This window comes from Aythya fuligula, chromosome 6, assembly GCF_009819795.1.
Source record: "Aythya fuligula isolate bAytFul2 chromosome 6, bAytFul2.pri, whole genome shotgun sequence".
Classification (NCBI taxonomy): Eukaryota; Metazoa; Chordata; class Aves; order Anseriformes; family Anatidae; genus Aythya; species Aythya fuligula.
In genome coordinates this window covers 18,264,060-18,279,962 of record NC_045564.1, presented here as the reverse complement: position 1 = coordinate 18,279,962, position 15,903 = coordinate 18,264,060, and the positions used below count along the sequence as shown (strand labels likewise).

The following is a 15,903-nucleotide window of genomic DNA, read 5'->3' as shown; positions in this document are numbered from 1 at the left end:
ATCTAGGTTCTTTTAAGAATTTGTTATTAAAATATTACTTTTCCTAAGCTTAAAATCAAAAGCAGCAGCAAAATTTTTGAAGAACCTTTCCAGAATTTGACTTAAGGTATGGAAGAATTCAGCATGTACAGGCCACTGCTTCCCTAAACTCCATCAAATGAAAAAGAGTGTGTTAAGCAAATCACAACTCTACATATTGTTGTCAATTTTCCTCCCATGATGTACAAAATACAGAAGCAAGAAATAGAGTTACTTACTTTTGTTGGTAATCTTTGAGCAATTTCTTGGCCTTGTTATATTTCTTTTCAAGGGCATCATATTGCTCTTGAGTTTCTTTAAGATGCTCATTCACCGTTTTGCATAAACTCTGAGCTTCCAACCAGTAAGTCTCTAACTTTTTAATTTTCTCTTTGTTTTCCTCTAAGTTTTGCTGAAGTTGGTTTCGATTTAATTTCCATTCATTTTTTTCTGCTTCAACAATTTTTAACTGAAAAGATTAAGATGTAAGAAATTAATGTAAACTAAATGATGAAATAAAAAGTACATGTTTAGTAGAGAGTAACTAAAAACAATTACATGCTTATCAGTAATATTAAAACAAGACACCAAACTTTTGAAGAAATTGTATCAACTCTTCCAATGCTTGCTAATACAACTAAGTTTTAGAACTCAATCTCAGGGGTCTTTTATTACTTCCTTATTAGCATTGCTTCCTTTTAAAAGAGAAATAATGAATAAAATCTTTGTCTCTTACATTGACTTGTTAAATACCTTGCCATCTCTAAATACCTCTGAAGAGACCTATTTTGACACAGTATTGAGCCAGTCTTTGCTTCCTGTTAACCTTTCAATTTGCCTTAGACTTTATACTTATAAACAGCTTTTAAGCCAAAGAAAGCAAATCTGTGCACAGAGATGCCACCAATCACATAAAGAAAATATACAGAAATTATAGCTTTTTTTTTTTTTTTTCTGCTAAAGAAATAGGCAGGATTATCTGATTAAGACAGCTTTTTCCTCCCCTTTACTATTTGCTGATACAGGCTTCCAAGTCTCTGTAATGGAAATGTACAGAGTTAGAATGAAAGGATTCCTTAAACTCTCTCAAAGCACAAGAGCACAAAATCAAAAGGAAGACTGGATTCCATATACATTTCTTCTAGTTAACTTTAGCAAGTGTGACAGTTAAACACTGTGTTCTTTTTTAAAATATTTCAGGAAGTTTTGTCTCTTTGGTTTAAAAATACCCTAGTCATGTTGAAACTTTACAATTTAAAAGAACAGAGATATTGTCCCTTAAAACAAACAAACAAAAGAACAATAAACACAAACAACAAAAAACATGCTCATTAGACTAGCTAGGGTTATCCAACTGCTAGCTAAGGAAGCCTCTATCTTGTAGCAGTGTCCTCAGCACACAAAACAAATTCATTTACCATTAATAGGTGGATTGTTCTGTAGAAAACTGAAAGCATCCAAAATTCTCTAAACTCTCCAGAACAGTTCCTTCCGAACACAGATTCCGCATGTCAAAATGCCATTTCTATAAGTATGCTAACTTGAATTAGAATAAACAGTGCTTTTTAAAAATCTCTGTTTTTGGAAGTAATGCAGGCATTGAAATTAAATTTTGTTATGGCTTTTAGCACTGAACTGGCTTTTAGTACTGATTTTTTTTTTGTATTTTGTGGCAATCAATGTGGCAATCCCAATGGTGAGGATCACAACTTTCCCCCAGAAATGCTTTTTAGCAGTGAATATGCTCTTCTATGTATTTGAAAATGTATTTCTTAGATTATATTGGACTTAAAGAGCTAACCATCTTAGCTTGCAGACATTTTCATTTTCTACCTTCAAAGGCAAATGAAGTTACAGAATTTTAACATGTATAAAGACAAATTCCCTGTGCTACTACTTTGTTACCAACATCTTGTTTAATAAAGCTAATGGAAACAGTAAGTCTTTCCTGTTACTATAGTAAGACAGGGAGACAAGGTCTTCCCAACAAGTTATGATACACCCATGGATTTCTTTCCTCAAGCTAATGAACAAGAAAAATAACAATTTCCTTAACAAAGGAAAGAGATGGGTCCCCTTCAGATTAACAGCAGTCACATTATAACATGGAATGTTACCCTACGTGAAGTTCTCTGGCATTCGAGCAATGACCAGGCAGGACGCTGCCTAGTTTGTCCATGCCTCCTAGGGAACACTACATATACTTAGAAAATTCCTGCTTTTGAAACTAGTTAAGATCACCTGCTGATGGAACAGAGATGTTGAAAGGACCAATAATTTCTCGAATTACAAAAATGAGGCAATAATTTGTATTAATGCCAACATTTTTCTCAGTTTTAGCAATCCAGTGGGTCAAAGGTCAATAAAACTGCAAGAAAGAGCACTGTCAGAAAGCAAAATTAGAACTACCATAAGAAAACAAAGAAGTTATAGCTGCCTTGCCTCTCTATACCTCGAGCTCTAAATGTTTGCAATGTGCAGGAAAAAACACAATAGATACTGTTATCCAGAATTATTGCAGTCTCAAGCATTATCCCTTCCCTGTCTCTTGCTGCCCTCTCCAAACACGCTGTGACTTGTCTTATGGGTACACATTTCTTGCCAAGGGAACATGGAAGAGAAATGAATAAAAGTAGCTGCTCATCACCAGCAAATATTTCTAGAAAAAGGCCACAAACAGATTTCCATCAGTGAAAAAGGTGGCAAAATGAACAAGAAATGCTTTCTCAGATAAGCCGGAAGTGTCAAACCAATCCTCACTGAAAAAAAAGCTGGAAGAAGTTCTCCCCCCAAAGCTGGTCAGAAACTTGAGGGAGGGAAAGAAGGTAACAGAAATAGCTTTCTGGTAACAAAGTTAGGCACTGTCTGCCAATCTATACACAGAAAACACAAGTTCTCTCCACTAAAAATGTTCTTGTATTTGTTTCAGAACTTGTTTCATATGGTACTCAGCTAAATGCCATTTTACTTTAAGCAGTAATACTGAAGCATTTGTTTTATAATGACACCTTTTTTTCTCTCCTCCCTTCATTTAAGTATTGCTCTTCAGCTCAGAAATGCTTGTCTCACTTAACACAGAGTACTTACAGCCTAAGGCCTAAAACAGATCACTGTCTTCTGCTTTCAGCTTACTCCTGGTAAAATTAGCAGTTAAAAATAGTAACAATAATTATTAATAAATAAAAATATCAACACTTAAATAATAAAGTATTTGAAAACTTACCTTCTCCTTCAATTGATTCACTTCAGCTACTGTTACTGCATGTTTTAATTGTAGCTGAAATATACAAAAAAAATTCATGAGATTACACACAAAATGGCACTCAAAATGCTTATTTTTAGTATTTGTCTGATCTCCTTCTTCCTCAAACCATATTCATAGTAGCATGAAGTCAACTTAATTATTTGTCAATTACAGGAGAAGCAATCAGGAGCTTTAATTTTAAATAAATAAATACAAGTTAAACTACAAGATCACCTAGAGTTAAAAATATTTTTTTTCTATACATTAAGAAAAGTGAGGAGGTTAAAATAATGTTTCAGTGTGCCAGGAAAATGAAATGGCAGAAATGCACTTATGATGGCAACTTACACATAGAATCAAGTAAAACTGTAAAAGTACTAAACATATATATATATACACACACATATATTTTACATATCAGCACTTACAAATAAACGTACTGGCTTTGTTTTAAAATTAAGCTTTGTACTTCACAACACAAATCTTCACAGGATTATTATAGATGGATAAAGGCTACATCTAAGCCAAACGTAACGATTAGTGGGTTTTTTTTGTTTGTTTGTTTGTTTGTTTGTTTTGACAAACATCAGTTGTTTCTTGTATTTTACTTTCTCTCTGTAACCTTGGGTTTTTGTTTTTGATTTGTGATTTTATTTTTTTTTTTTTGGTAAAGCATAGTGCACTGAATAAACATTAAAATAAATGAATCCATGACTTAAAATCCTTGATTATATTATGTTAGTAACAGTGTGGTAATGATTCTAGCTAGGAATCTAATTGCATCCCAAGTAAATATGACACTTTTAAAAATGCCATACCCTACTGCTATGCCACCGATCCAAGAAAATGTAAATGTTCCCAGAGATCGACAGTATGAAATTTCAAATTCCTCAACATAATCATCAATATTACCAAGAGAGCAAACTTAAGGAGGTCTGCAAATATTGATTCTTTATAAAAAATAAGTATGAAAAATAGTATCTGAAAGTTCCAAGCTAAGACTAAACAGTTTCTTTGCAGTATATTTTTCTCCCCCAGAGTGAAAATGACAGGGACTTAAACCTACCAAAAAAACACAGGTCCCTGTATGCCAAGCAATGCACCAGTTAAATCCCAGACTAAACTCCACAGCTCTGAATAAGACAAATAAGCTCCTTTATAAACACACAGGGAAAAGGGAGACTGATTTTCCAATTGTGTCAAGTTGAAACTCCAAAATGCAAATTCCAATGGGCCAAAGAAAAACTATGAGAAGCATCATATCTATTTAATGCAATGTTCAGACACCACGAGTGAGGAGGTGGTCTTGCGTTCTAACTCCTGTTCCAGGAGGTGTTTTATTTGGGGGGGGTGGGGTTGGTAGAGGTTGTTGTTGTTTAATTTAAAATCAAAGGATCATTTAATATAAATTTAGGGAAGTTGCGATCAGAAAGTTACAGAAGACCTACATTTCAAGGGATATTTACAAGAGATACTTATTGGTGTTTAGTGGGAAAACAAACACAAAACCACAATAAGGGGGACATGAACATTTCACAAAATTACACAATGTTCAAATGCTCCCTAGTGTACCACAAAGACTAACAAACTGCTACTAATATACCTCTTTAAATTTAAGAAGAGACTGTGCTGAATCCATATCCAGCGGTAAACTGATATCTTCATTTTCAGGAAGATCAAAAACTTCTACGGATTTTTCATGTAAATGTGATTCATATGTATCATCATCGTCATCATAATCATCGTCCTAAAACAAACACAAAAATCATGACATCCAGTAGCACACACACACTTTACATTATGGTTGCAGCAGCAATATCGAAAGCACACAACCAAGGAATCACAGAATCACAGAATTTCTAGGTTGGAAGAGACCTCAAGATCATCAAGTCCAACCTCTGACCTAACACTAACAAGTCCTCCACTAAACCATATCGCTAAATTCAACATCTAAATATCTTTTAAAGACCTCCAGGGATGGTGACTCCACCACTTCCCTGGGCAGCCCGTTCCAATGCCTAACAATCCTCTCAGTAAAGAAGTTCTTCCTAACATCCAACCTAAAACTCCCCTGGTGCAACTTTAGCCCATTCCCCCTTGTCCTGTCACCAGGCACGTGGGAGAACAGACCAACCCCCACCTCGCTACAGCCTCCTTTGAGGTACCTGTAGAGAGCAATAAGGTTGCCCCTGAGCCTCCTTTTCTCCAGGCTGAACAAGCCCAGCTCACTCAGCTGCTCCTCGTAGGACTTGTTCTCCAGACCCCTCACCAGCTTCGTCGCCTTTCTCTGGACTCACTCAAGCACCTCCATGTCCTTCTTGTAGCGAGGGGCCCAAAACTGAACACAGTACTCGAGGTGCGGCCTTACCAGAGCCGAGTACAGGGGGAAAATGCAACAACTGCAAAACTTGTCAGCTAGTTACTATTCCTTTTTAGTTTCTTCTATCAGTGATAAGCTTTAAAGGTGACTTGCAAACATTTTCATCAAAATTCTACAAAACAGAGCTAAGTAGGCCATGGACAACACCAGTCACAGCTCATGCTTAAAAATATCTTTTGGATTATTGATACGTCAAGAACAGCACATATTGATAACCATATACCTATTCATGTATATAACATATAAAACCAACGTAATATACTGATAACACTAATGTATGAAGTTTGCACCTTCTCTTTTAATCAATTTGCCTGTTTTATTCTTCTTGCTTCAATCTGATTCAAAAAAACACGTATCCCATTTGCAGAAGTTATTGCATATAGCACTAATCATATACTCTTAAAAATATGTACACATGTATGATATCTTACCTGCTCTGTATCATCATGAACATAGTGCTGCTCATACAGACATCTCTCCTGCTCTAAAGTCTCACTAATCAGGCGGGCTACTTCACTCTGAGTCCCTGGCTTTTCTCTACCAATCAGAAACCTACAGAAAAAAAAACTAGTTAAATTGCAGCAAAAAGCTTAAGATATGTGTAAGAGATTAGTTTCCCATACTGCATACTTCAACAACTTTTTTGTAAAAACTTCCAAATTATAGTTTTGTATTCTTCATTAATGAAAAATTACAATTAAATAGAAGGTATTATCTGATAGAAAAAATACATACCTCACTGTGCCTTTGGTGTTTTTTAATACAGTAGCTGCAAAGAACTGAGTAACTCCTACTAGACTTATGCCATCAACCTCAACAATCTGATCATTTACTTGAATTCTGTAAAAATAAACATTTAGCTATTAATCAACAAAAATATTTTGGCTTGACTAATTATTTTATATGATAAATATCACTTAAAACTCCCTAGTACTTACAACCAGGAAGTCTGAGTCCCAAGGAATCCACTGCTTAAAAAAAATCTCTGAATCCTCAATTACTATGCAGATCACCAATTAAAAATTATATAGTGTTTGCCTTGCTATTTTATACTATTCACAGGCTGACTGGTATCCTGGGTTGTCAATCTGATTTTGTGGCACTTTTACTCATGGACATATTTTAAGCTTCTCGCATATATGCTGTAAGAAGACTTAAGCTTATCTTCCAAAAATGTTCTATGTTAAGTCAAATAACAGTGTTTTAAAAAATTAACGTAAAGCAGAATTGTAATATGTATTCCCTTGAATTTAGTTTTTGTAGTTTTATTCACAGTATTTAACATACAAAATGAAAATGATTGGGATCAGTTAGAAATTTGCAGAAAGCATAATCAATCCAGTGGAAAACTCACCGTCCATCTCTCTGAGCAGCTCCACCATCTGTTATTGTTTTTACAAAAATGCCCAGTTTTTCCAGTCCCTGATCAGCACCAACTCCCATTCCAATAATACTGATACCCAGACCGCTGTCACCTAAAGGATTCAAAAATCTAAACATTAGCCACATAATATAAGATGTATCACTTACCAGAAGTGAGGGGTTTCTAAGTATTCCAAGTACTCAAAGGATACAAAAATTCACATACTAAAAACAAGCTTTTTTTTTTTTTTTTTTTTAATCTAGACACTACTGAAAGTCTTTTCGTTCTGTAGTTATGACTGCCTACTAGATTCAAGTTTCATGGTATCGGAAAAGAGTTCAAGTATTTATGAATTGCATATATTCATCCTTTGTAACTTCAATTAAGTATTACAATTTGCACTTAGTGGAGGCCTGTCCAGCTAATGTTCACCATGTTCAGCAGAACTAGCCACAAATGAAAGCTGGAACATAAATTCAAAAATTCAAGACCCAAATTCAGCAAAAGAACAGTTTATAAGATAATGCTTTATATTTTGTGTCCACAGTATCTTTTACAGGCAAATATTCAAGGTTTGGTTCACACCTTTTTCGATTTCCACAGGAAACACTTCCATTTTTTCCACTCTTTTCTCAAGTTCGTACTCAGCTGAGGCTGCTACAGGGTCAACTTCTTCATTACGTCTATCATAGTCTTCATTTGAGTAAGTACTGAAAACCTAAGAAAAGTAAAAAAAAAAAAAAAAAATATTTTAGAGCTCTCCCATTCCCTTCCAAACATGAAATAATCAAAAGAAAATTGCTTAAATTAATTAAAGGAAATTCAAGTGGTATTTTTAGAGATCCCATTTTCTAAAACAGTCATCAATTTAGTAAGTACTGCTGCTGTAAGACAGTTCCCAGCTTGCACAGAAGTAACTTTTTAGAAGTTTCAAAACAATTACTTCAGCACTTTTTATATTGTAAATACACCAAGTATTTTATAGAAATCAAAGGAATCATCATCTCTTTGATATAGTATGACTTTTTTAGAACGCCATTCTCCCAAATCTTTCTCTTCTCCCTTCCCCCCACACCATCTGCCAATTACAGTGCCTCAACCAGATGTAGTTTTCTGATTTTGCAGGGAATCCTGTGGTTTCCCAGGAAAAGGAAATGCCTTGTTACATGTTACTATTTTTAGTAAGCGCTCCAGCTGAATTTCTGAATTCTTTTTTAAAAAAAAGATAAACAACACAAATAATGAATATTAAGACAGAAATCTAGAAAGGAAGAATAAGCTACATGTAATATGCTTAATTTTACTTATCAGCATCTTAATTAATTATATTCAAGTCCATACATTAGGGGAAAAGAAAATTATATTCCCTCCTTGTACTTGGAAGTCTCATGGAATTTGCCCATCTTGATGCAAAATTAATAGCTTATAAGAATTCATCACCTGACAGGAATGGATCATAGAATTTAAAAGTAGGTTCAAGCAACTTTTATAATTGTTATACATAACATAATAGCAGCACAAACATGCATATGCAAACGAAGACTACTAACATTTACACACACTAGCTCCTTAAGGAAAAACCTTCCTGAAATCAAGACTAAATCATTAGAAAAAAGAACTCATACTCTTCTCTTAAAATGACAGATGAGAAGTGTGCAAGGACATCTAGGTAACGTTCTAAAAATCATAATCCCACAATTAAGAGAAGATAGAGCTGTTTCAAAATAGTACTAAAAAACCTGACTTGAGTAAAATGATTTTGAGGAAGAACATGAATTTACTAAGAATAGAGGAAAAAGAATACTGATGATATACAACCAGAAGCCAAAAGCTGCAGTAACAAAAAGAAAAGCAAGAGCACACTATGAAACCAATGGGCAAAGGGCTGAAGATTTTGTTGTGCACATAGAGCAGCATAAGACAGTATTCACCTTTTATTAGACAGAAATGGTAAAATTGCTGATACTAATGTAGAAAACACAGAACTTTTCAGTGAGTTGGTTTTTTTTCTGCCAAGTAGCAAAAGTAATATTAAACACAGTTAAAATGTGGATAATAAATAACAAATTACAAATTGCACAGTTTAGAAGATCGATGAGAAAGCCAAACACAGTTCATCCCTGCACTGTGTCTGGCAGGGTTTAGTCACTAAATCAAACACATTAAGAACAAAAGAAATGCTAATCTTACTATTTAGAAGGCATTGCTAATCAGAGATAGTAAAATTGTTAGCATGCAAGAGGGAAAAACAAAAGACAAAAACCACAGTATTTCTTCTAAATATTCTCTCTTCTAAAAGGCAGGATGATGGTAACTGTCATATTTACTCCAGGTCACTAAATATGTTAATCATGTAAAAAAACAACAACAAAAAAAAAAAAAAAAACGAAAAAAAAAAAAAAAATAATGAAAAGAAGTACTTTTACATAAGAAAGGGTAGAGAGCTTGTATTCACCTTCCTTAGTACTGTTGGACTATATAAACATTTTAATTTCTAATCAATCTTCAAATAGCATTGAAATTCCAGAGACTAAAAAAAAAGTCCTCAATGCTGCTTGTTGTTTTTGAAAGCTATCTGACCAAGCTGATATTAACCATGATTAATTAAATTTAAAATATGGAAATTATATAAAACCCCATAAATATTTTAACAGAAGTTAACTACACAGTTCCGATTTACCTGTTACAACACTACATGTTAAAGCAGTAAAGATAATTGCAGATTGGGTAAGCTACTATTTTATGACACCCAGCACCCCAGACTGTGTGAGGATTTCACTCAGTTCAGCCAGCACCACCACCACCTACTTACTGGCAGCTACCTGCAGGATGCATTTTTTGAGGACTCACAGAAGGGTCTGGAGGTCACCTTGCTCAAGCTCCCTGCTCGAGCAGGGCCAGCTGGTCTTGTGCTCAAGTGATATTTTTAAAAGTGATGCTTTAGCAAACACAAGTTACTGTCTCAACACAAGCCAGAAGGTTAACCTAACATCAATGCCTTCTAGATCCAGTCAAGCTACTAAACAATGAAAAAAAAAAAGAATTTCTTTTTGCCTTCTAGTCCTCTTTTCTTCAGAATGAATAAAAATAATTTGAAGTTATTACGAAGTAAGTTCTCACAGACTGCTAAATGTTTAAGAACTATTTTAATTAAACTGCTAAGATACATACTTGGAAATTTTCAAATATATACTTAGTCCTTGAAGAGCAAATATGTTTAGTTGGAGACAGAACAAACTGCATTCATTACACCAGGAGAATGAATCACTTTTGGAATGCAAAACTCAGTTAATTTCTGTCTAAAAGATACTGCCACTCAGCTACTGCTACCATACAGAACTAAAAATCTCCAATGTATCACCTTGGTTCTACCACACAAGAGTATTATCACAGAAAACCAATGATAGCCTCACTTAACTCAAAGTCTTAGCAGCACTTAAAAACCTCTTCTTAAAAACTATGTTAGTTTTAGCAGAAAGGTAATTATTTTTAGAAGGAAAACCCTTCAGGTAAGTTTTGCTTGCACAGAATTCTGTTATCAAGTCATAAGACATGTCCCAAAGACTGTCACTCCTGTATTCATTTCTACTACGTAGATTTTGTGCATGAGCAAAAGGAAAATGTTACCAAGGCAATTGAAGAGTAAGAAATCAACAACTGCCTAAAAGGTTTCCCAATTAATTAGAATGGAAGTGATTTCAACATCACTTTTAAATTCTACTATGATATTGTAATACTTGCTGAAAAGCATAACATGTACAAAAGCAGATAAAGTAACACTTAAGAGCTGAGAGAGAGGCACTGAAGTGTTACTGACACCTGTACCTAGAGACCATGCCAAGCAATGGCTCCACCACTTGGTTGGTATTTCTTCTGAAATACAGTTTTTACTTTGAACATTCCAGCTTATTGACAATCAGTAAAGCCATACATTCAAGATTCAAGCTATGGTTCAGAGAAAGTTACCTAGTAATGAACAGCTTCAGTGTTTCAAATGGATAACCTCTGCAAAGCCTGGCAAGATGTTAAGTACTCAGGCAAACATGAATAATCATTTGAAACAGTAGCACTGAAGTATAATGTACACTCTACAGTTTACTCTTACAATCTCCCTCTTCAGTTAAAGAAGACATTACCACATTACCACTGTGTTATTCCCTCTTGTTTCTAAAAGCTACAAAGTTGGTATTTTTATTACCATAACTTGTATCTTAAGTGACAAGTGACTATATCTGATTTAAATCAATTCATGCAATCAGATGCTTTAAATCAGCAAACAGAAATACCCTGTTCAACTGTTTTGTTTTTATTGTTTGTTCAATATTTACACATTTCTTCCTAATTGATTTAGAATGGTTGGTAAGTGTTGAACAGGTAGGACATTATACATCATTACATTCGACGTAGCACTTGCTGTTACTGAAGAGGCGGACTGGGAGGCTTGATTGTGTAGCTCTGCTCAACTTTATCAAAAACCAGCAAACACACACAAGAACCAGGTTAGTTTACATAAAGGCATAAGGGCAACCTTGCTCCAGATCCTCAGTACAATTTCACAGCCAAAACATGACTCAATTTATCTGAGACAACAGTAACATACATTCCAACCTCTTTTAGAAAACAGAATTCTACCAATATTGAAAGCAGAATGCCAATTAAAAGTAACAATAAATCAGTAGTTCCACAATAAGTCTCTTAACCAAAAGGTTAACCAGAATGACTTTGTTCCCTGTTATCAACACCAAAAGTAAAAGCAAAATCTACTAATCATTTTATGCAATCGGTTACATAGTATTGAATCGCTGAGAGGATGACTTAAAACCACAAACATTAAAGGTTTCTAGCTGCGCTAGCATGTTAAAAACTGATAAACTTAATGAGTAATCCCACGAGTCCACTGACAGATGTTTATCAAACTGTCCAATAACTTTTACACCAACCTCCATATTTTTTTCTTACTTTCCATTCTTAGGTTTCTGCTGTACTGTCCCACCCTGGCACTGGCCTCTCTTCCAAAGACCCTTGAAATGCCCAAATAATACACTGTTGTATATAGAATACAAAATGGATAATTCATTTTTTCCAACTCTCAAAAGGTAAACTACAAACAAGTTTCAGCTATTGCCTGTTCATTCTTTCATATCAGCCCAGGTTGTGTATCTGCAGGTGCTAATAGCAGCCATCATCAAAAAGATGCTGAATCTTTCAGCAGCTTAACTGTTGAGCTAATGAACATGTCTCCTACGCATCTGCTTATCTCTGCCTGCACTCTCCATAATAATCTCACCTCCTCTGTTACTCCTCTTTCCCCCTGTGTCACCACCTCCTTGGGGTTTCTTCTGCCTACATGCACCTTCTTCCTCCAATTCATATCCGTGATTTTTAGCACCCTACACCATTAAGTCAGCCAGCAGGAACTGCCATAATCCCAGATGCAGGCAAAATGCAATCAAACTATATTCAAAAACTTTTTTTTTTTGTGTGTGTGTGAAACTAATTGAAAAATACTGTGGAGAGTATAAGAAGTTTGAGATAAAAGTATGAAGAAAAGTTGTAGGGGCAAGACTGTTACACTGTTAAGATACAAATGTTGGAATGTTGATACAAGTGATAAACAGAGTTTCAAAACACCTAAAATCTGAGTTAAACCAAACAAACTGTCATTGCAAAAAATCTCAACCAAAACCCAATAGAAACAAACTTATCCTACCTGTGTCAGGAAACACAACAACAATAACAAAAAGATGACTTCCACGTGCAATGCAATTCTGTTTGTCTACTCTCAAACCAAATTTCTATTTTCCTGAATCAGCCTACAACTATGTCACACACTTGTCTCTTACTGCCACAGAAGTATTTTACTGAAGTGTTTCACTGATGGTTGACAGTTGACCATTTATGCAGTCATCAATCATTCTCTATTTATTGAAGACACTCGAGGGTCTGGGAATCTTCCACCAGCTAGTGTACTTTAATTCCCTTTCTGTGTATAAAATCCAGGAGTGTAGAAGTTACAGTTACAGAAAAAAAGACAGAGTATATATGAAACTGAAGCACTACTCTGAAATATTTTGTTAAAGCTGTGTTCAGGAGAATACACATTAATCTAGAAAAAAATGTGCATCTCCTAAAAGCACATTTATAGCTATGCTGTTATACATGAAATCTAATTCAAGTTTATCTAAATTTAGTGTTTCGTGAACTTCCACAGTGAGCAGTTCTGTACTAAAAAGACTGAACAGTATGCCAGCCTGAACAAGATTACTACTATTTGTATCCCAGCTGTACCTAAAACAGCCCTAATTGTTGTGTGGAACTAATGGCATTATGAAGGGTTTGCAAGTTCTCTCAAAAGCAGCTGAAGCTTGGCTGCTTAGAACAACATACAAGATATGAAACTACCTTTTTTTAGTTAAGAAAAAAGTTTAAACTTTTTCTCAACTGTGACAAGTATCAAGATAAAGCCTTTTTGAAGCTTTTTGTTGCTATTTTTATTTTTAAATTTATTTTAAGCTGTGTTCTTCACGTAAGCTGCATTCTTCATTTATTCACAAAGCTGCAGACGGACACTCCCATGCAACATAAGCTGGGCAACACTGCAAATTAAACAGACCTACAGAAGTGAACAGTAGCTGCATTACCTTTTCAGTTTACCTGAGCCACACAATTGCTAAGGATCATAAATCATTACAGAACTTAGTGGCAGGGCTATTGAAGGTTTCATGACAAAGTTTAACACAGTCAGAGGTAAAGACACTTCAAAAAGTCGATTTGGAAACAAGCATTTGTTTTAACGACAGAAAGTTTCAGAATCGCAAGCGTCAAACAGCACTCTGTCATTATCTCTTCGTTAATTAAAGCCTTTCAAGGTGATCAAATAACTGAAAGTGAATTTAATCTCTACATTACAAAAGCATAGTGAAATATAAAGAGATGACAGCACAGTTACCTGACATTATTTGCACTGTTCATAATGTTGACTGCTTACACGGTTTACTGAAAAGACTTTAGGACAAAGACAAATTCAGTTCCCTTGCAGATACCTTGGATATCTGAGTGTGCTTCAAATTCCTTATTGGCTTCTTATGTGGCAACAAGGGACTAAAAATAGCCCATGTACCATGACACAACCCCAATCTGCCAGTGAGGTTCTGCTAATAACTGTACAGTATCACTCTCTTCACTACTGTAGGAAAAACAACCAACGCTCCCTTAAGGCCTGCAGAGATCAAACAGCAGCAGTCAGGTCACCCATGGCATGTAAGAAATCTTCCCAGGCATTTATCATCAACTTCTACAGAACTGAAACATTTGTTTTAAAAAGCCTCATCTATGCCTACTTTCACAGGCACAGAGCAACTCAAAATAATGCAGTATTTACATAATTACGTTTCATCTTTCCTGAAATTTTGAATTTTGAAGTTTGAGTTATGTTCTTATGCCCTGCTACTGATATCAACAGTCAGAGACCTCCAGCATGGGTCAGACACAGTGCTAACAGCTTTAGCTTCATTCTACATGTCTTGGGGGCTCCAGTCTTTTACTCAAAAGCCTTGCCAATCTTACAACTGACCAGAAACTTCTAAATAGAGATATTAATCAAGTTCTCTTCACTATTGTAGCATATACACAGACACCCTAACTTAGCCACATTGTTATTATGGACAGTTTATTCTGCCAATCCAGAAGTCAGGCATCATGGTAATAACAATGTTATTTTCATGGAAAAAAATACACTAACAGTTGCTACTGAGTTTGTTTCTTCACTGTGTAATTGTGTAATTGATAATCTGGTAGCAGTTGGTTTTGGTGGTTTTCAGAGGAGCAGCTGCAATTGAATAGCGCTAGTTACCAAAACACGAGTTTTGTCCACATGAGAACTCCCATCACGGTTGGCACTATTAATGCTTCGAACTAAATATGCCATGGCCATAACCAACAATGCAGGAAAAGACTGTTACAGCCACCGCTTCTAGGTGGATTCCAGCAAAGATAAACCCTGCCTACAGCAGAAAACCAGCCAGCAGGGAACTAACGCACATTTACAGCAGACCAACACTGCACTCTTCCACTTTGTTGTGACACGGAGGCGCACAAATGCATGGGGAAATGGACTGATGCCCCTTGGGCTCTCTCGCAGCCCTCGCTGCACTCATTGTGCAGCTCTCCAGTAGTGGCACTCCCCCTTCCATGCTCCAGGTCACCACTGAGACAGCATCAACTACAAGAAAGCCATATAAAGCCATCCTGTCTATGGAAGAACTATAAAAACAAACGCATGTGACAAAACTCATACTTTGCCACACCCAAAACATTTCCTGGGGTACAGCACTGGTGTGTCTTCATCACACTGGGAAATTACAGCTCTCTGCTGCAGGAACTACAAGAGTCAGCAAAGTTTTCACATAATTCTGATTAGTACAGTCAAAAAAAAAAAAAAAAAAAAAGAAAAAGCTTTATTAAAGATGACAGCATAAAAAAAAACACAACTGTTTTATTGTAGATGATATTTTTCATTCAATTTTTCATTCATGTAACAGTAGAAGAAAAAGAGTGCTTGAAAAAACCTGGACGGTTTCCAGTTCCACCTTGTTCCTCATCTCCTAGTACTCCCAAACTTTAGGTGGGAATAGAATAACCGTACCCTGCAACAAGACTACAGGTAAATGGGGTTTTAGCTGTGGAATGACTTTGTTCAATCCAGGGGTATTTTGAGTGACTGAAGATCAGACTCCTAAACCTCCTCAGTTTGTTAGCAGTGTACCTTTCATTATTAAATCTGCCTTGTAAGTCCCATTTCCACAACTTTGTAACCCCAAAATACTTATAACAATAATATTCTTACAGAATATTCACCACACCAATATAAACATTATATTATTATGCATTACTTATATA

General features: G+C 35.4%; 1 protein-coding gene across 2 annotated transcripts in view; it reads right to left on the bottom strand.

Annotated features, from left to right (window-relative positions):
- The window catches only part of LOC116490563 (neurabin-1-like), a 42,856-nt gene that overhangs the window by 24,082 nt on the left and 2,871 nt on the right, over positions 1-15,903 (bottom strand). For both annotated transcript variants that reach the window (XM_032189873.1, XM_032189874.1), the window contains exons 3-9: positions 7,591-7,723; positions 6,997-7,117; positions 6,378-6,482; positions 6,074-6,194; positions 4,866-5,009; positions 3,242-3,295; positions 258-487 (exon numbers count right to left, since the gene is read on the bottom strand). In XM_032189873.1, coding sequence (XP_032045764.1) covers positions 258-487; positions 3,242-3,295; positions 4,866-5,009; positions 6,074-6,194; positions 6,378-6,482; positions 6,997-7,117; positions 7,591-7,723 — 908 coding nt within the window. The remainder of the gene's footprint in view (positions 1-257; positions 488-3,241; positions 3,296-4,865; positions 5,010-6,073; positions 6,195-6,377; positions 6,483-6,996; positions 7,118-7,590; positions 7,724-15,903) is intronic.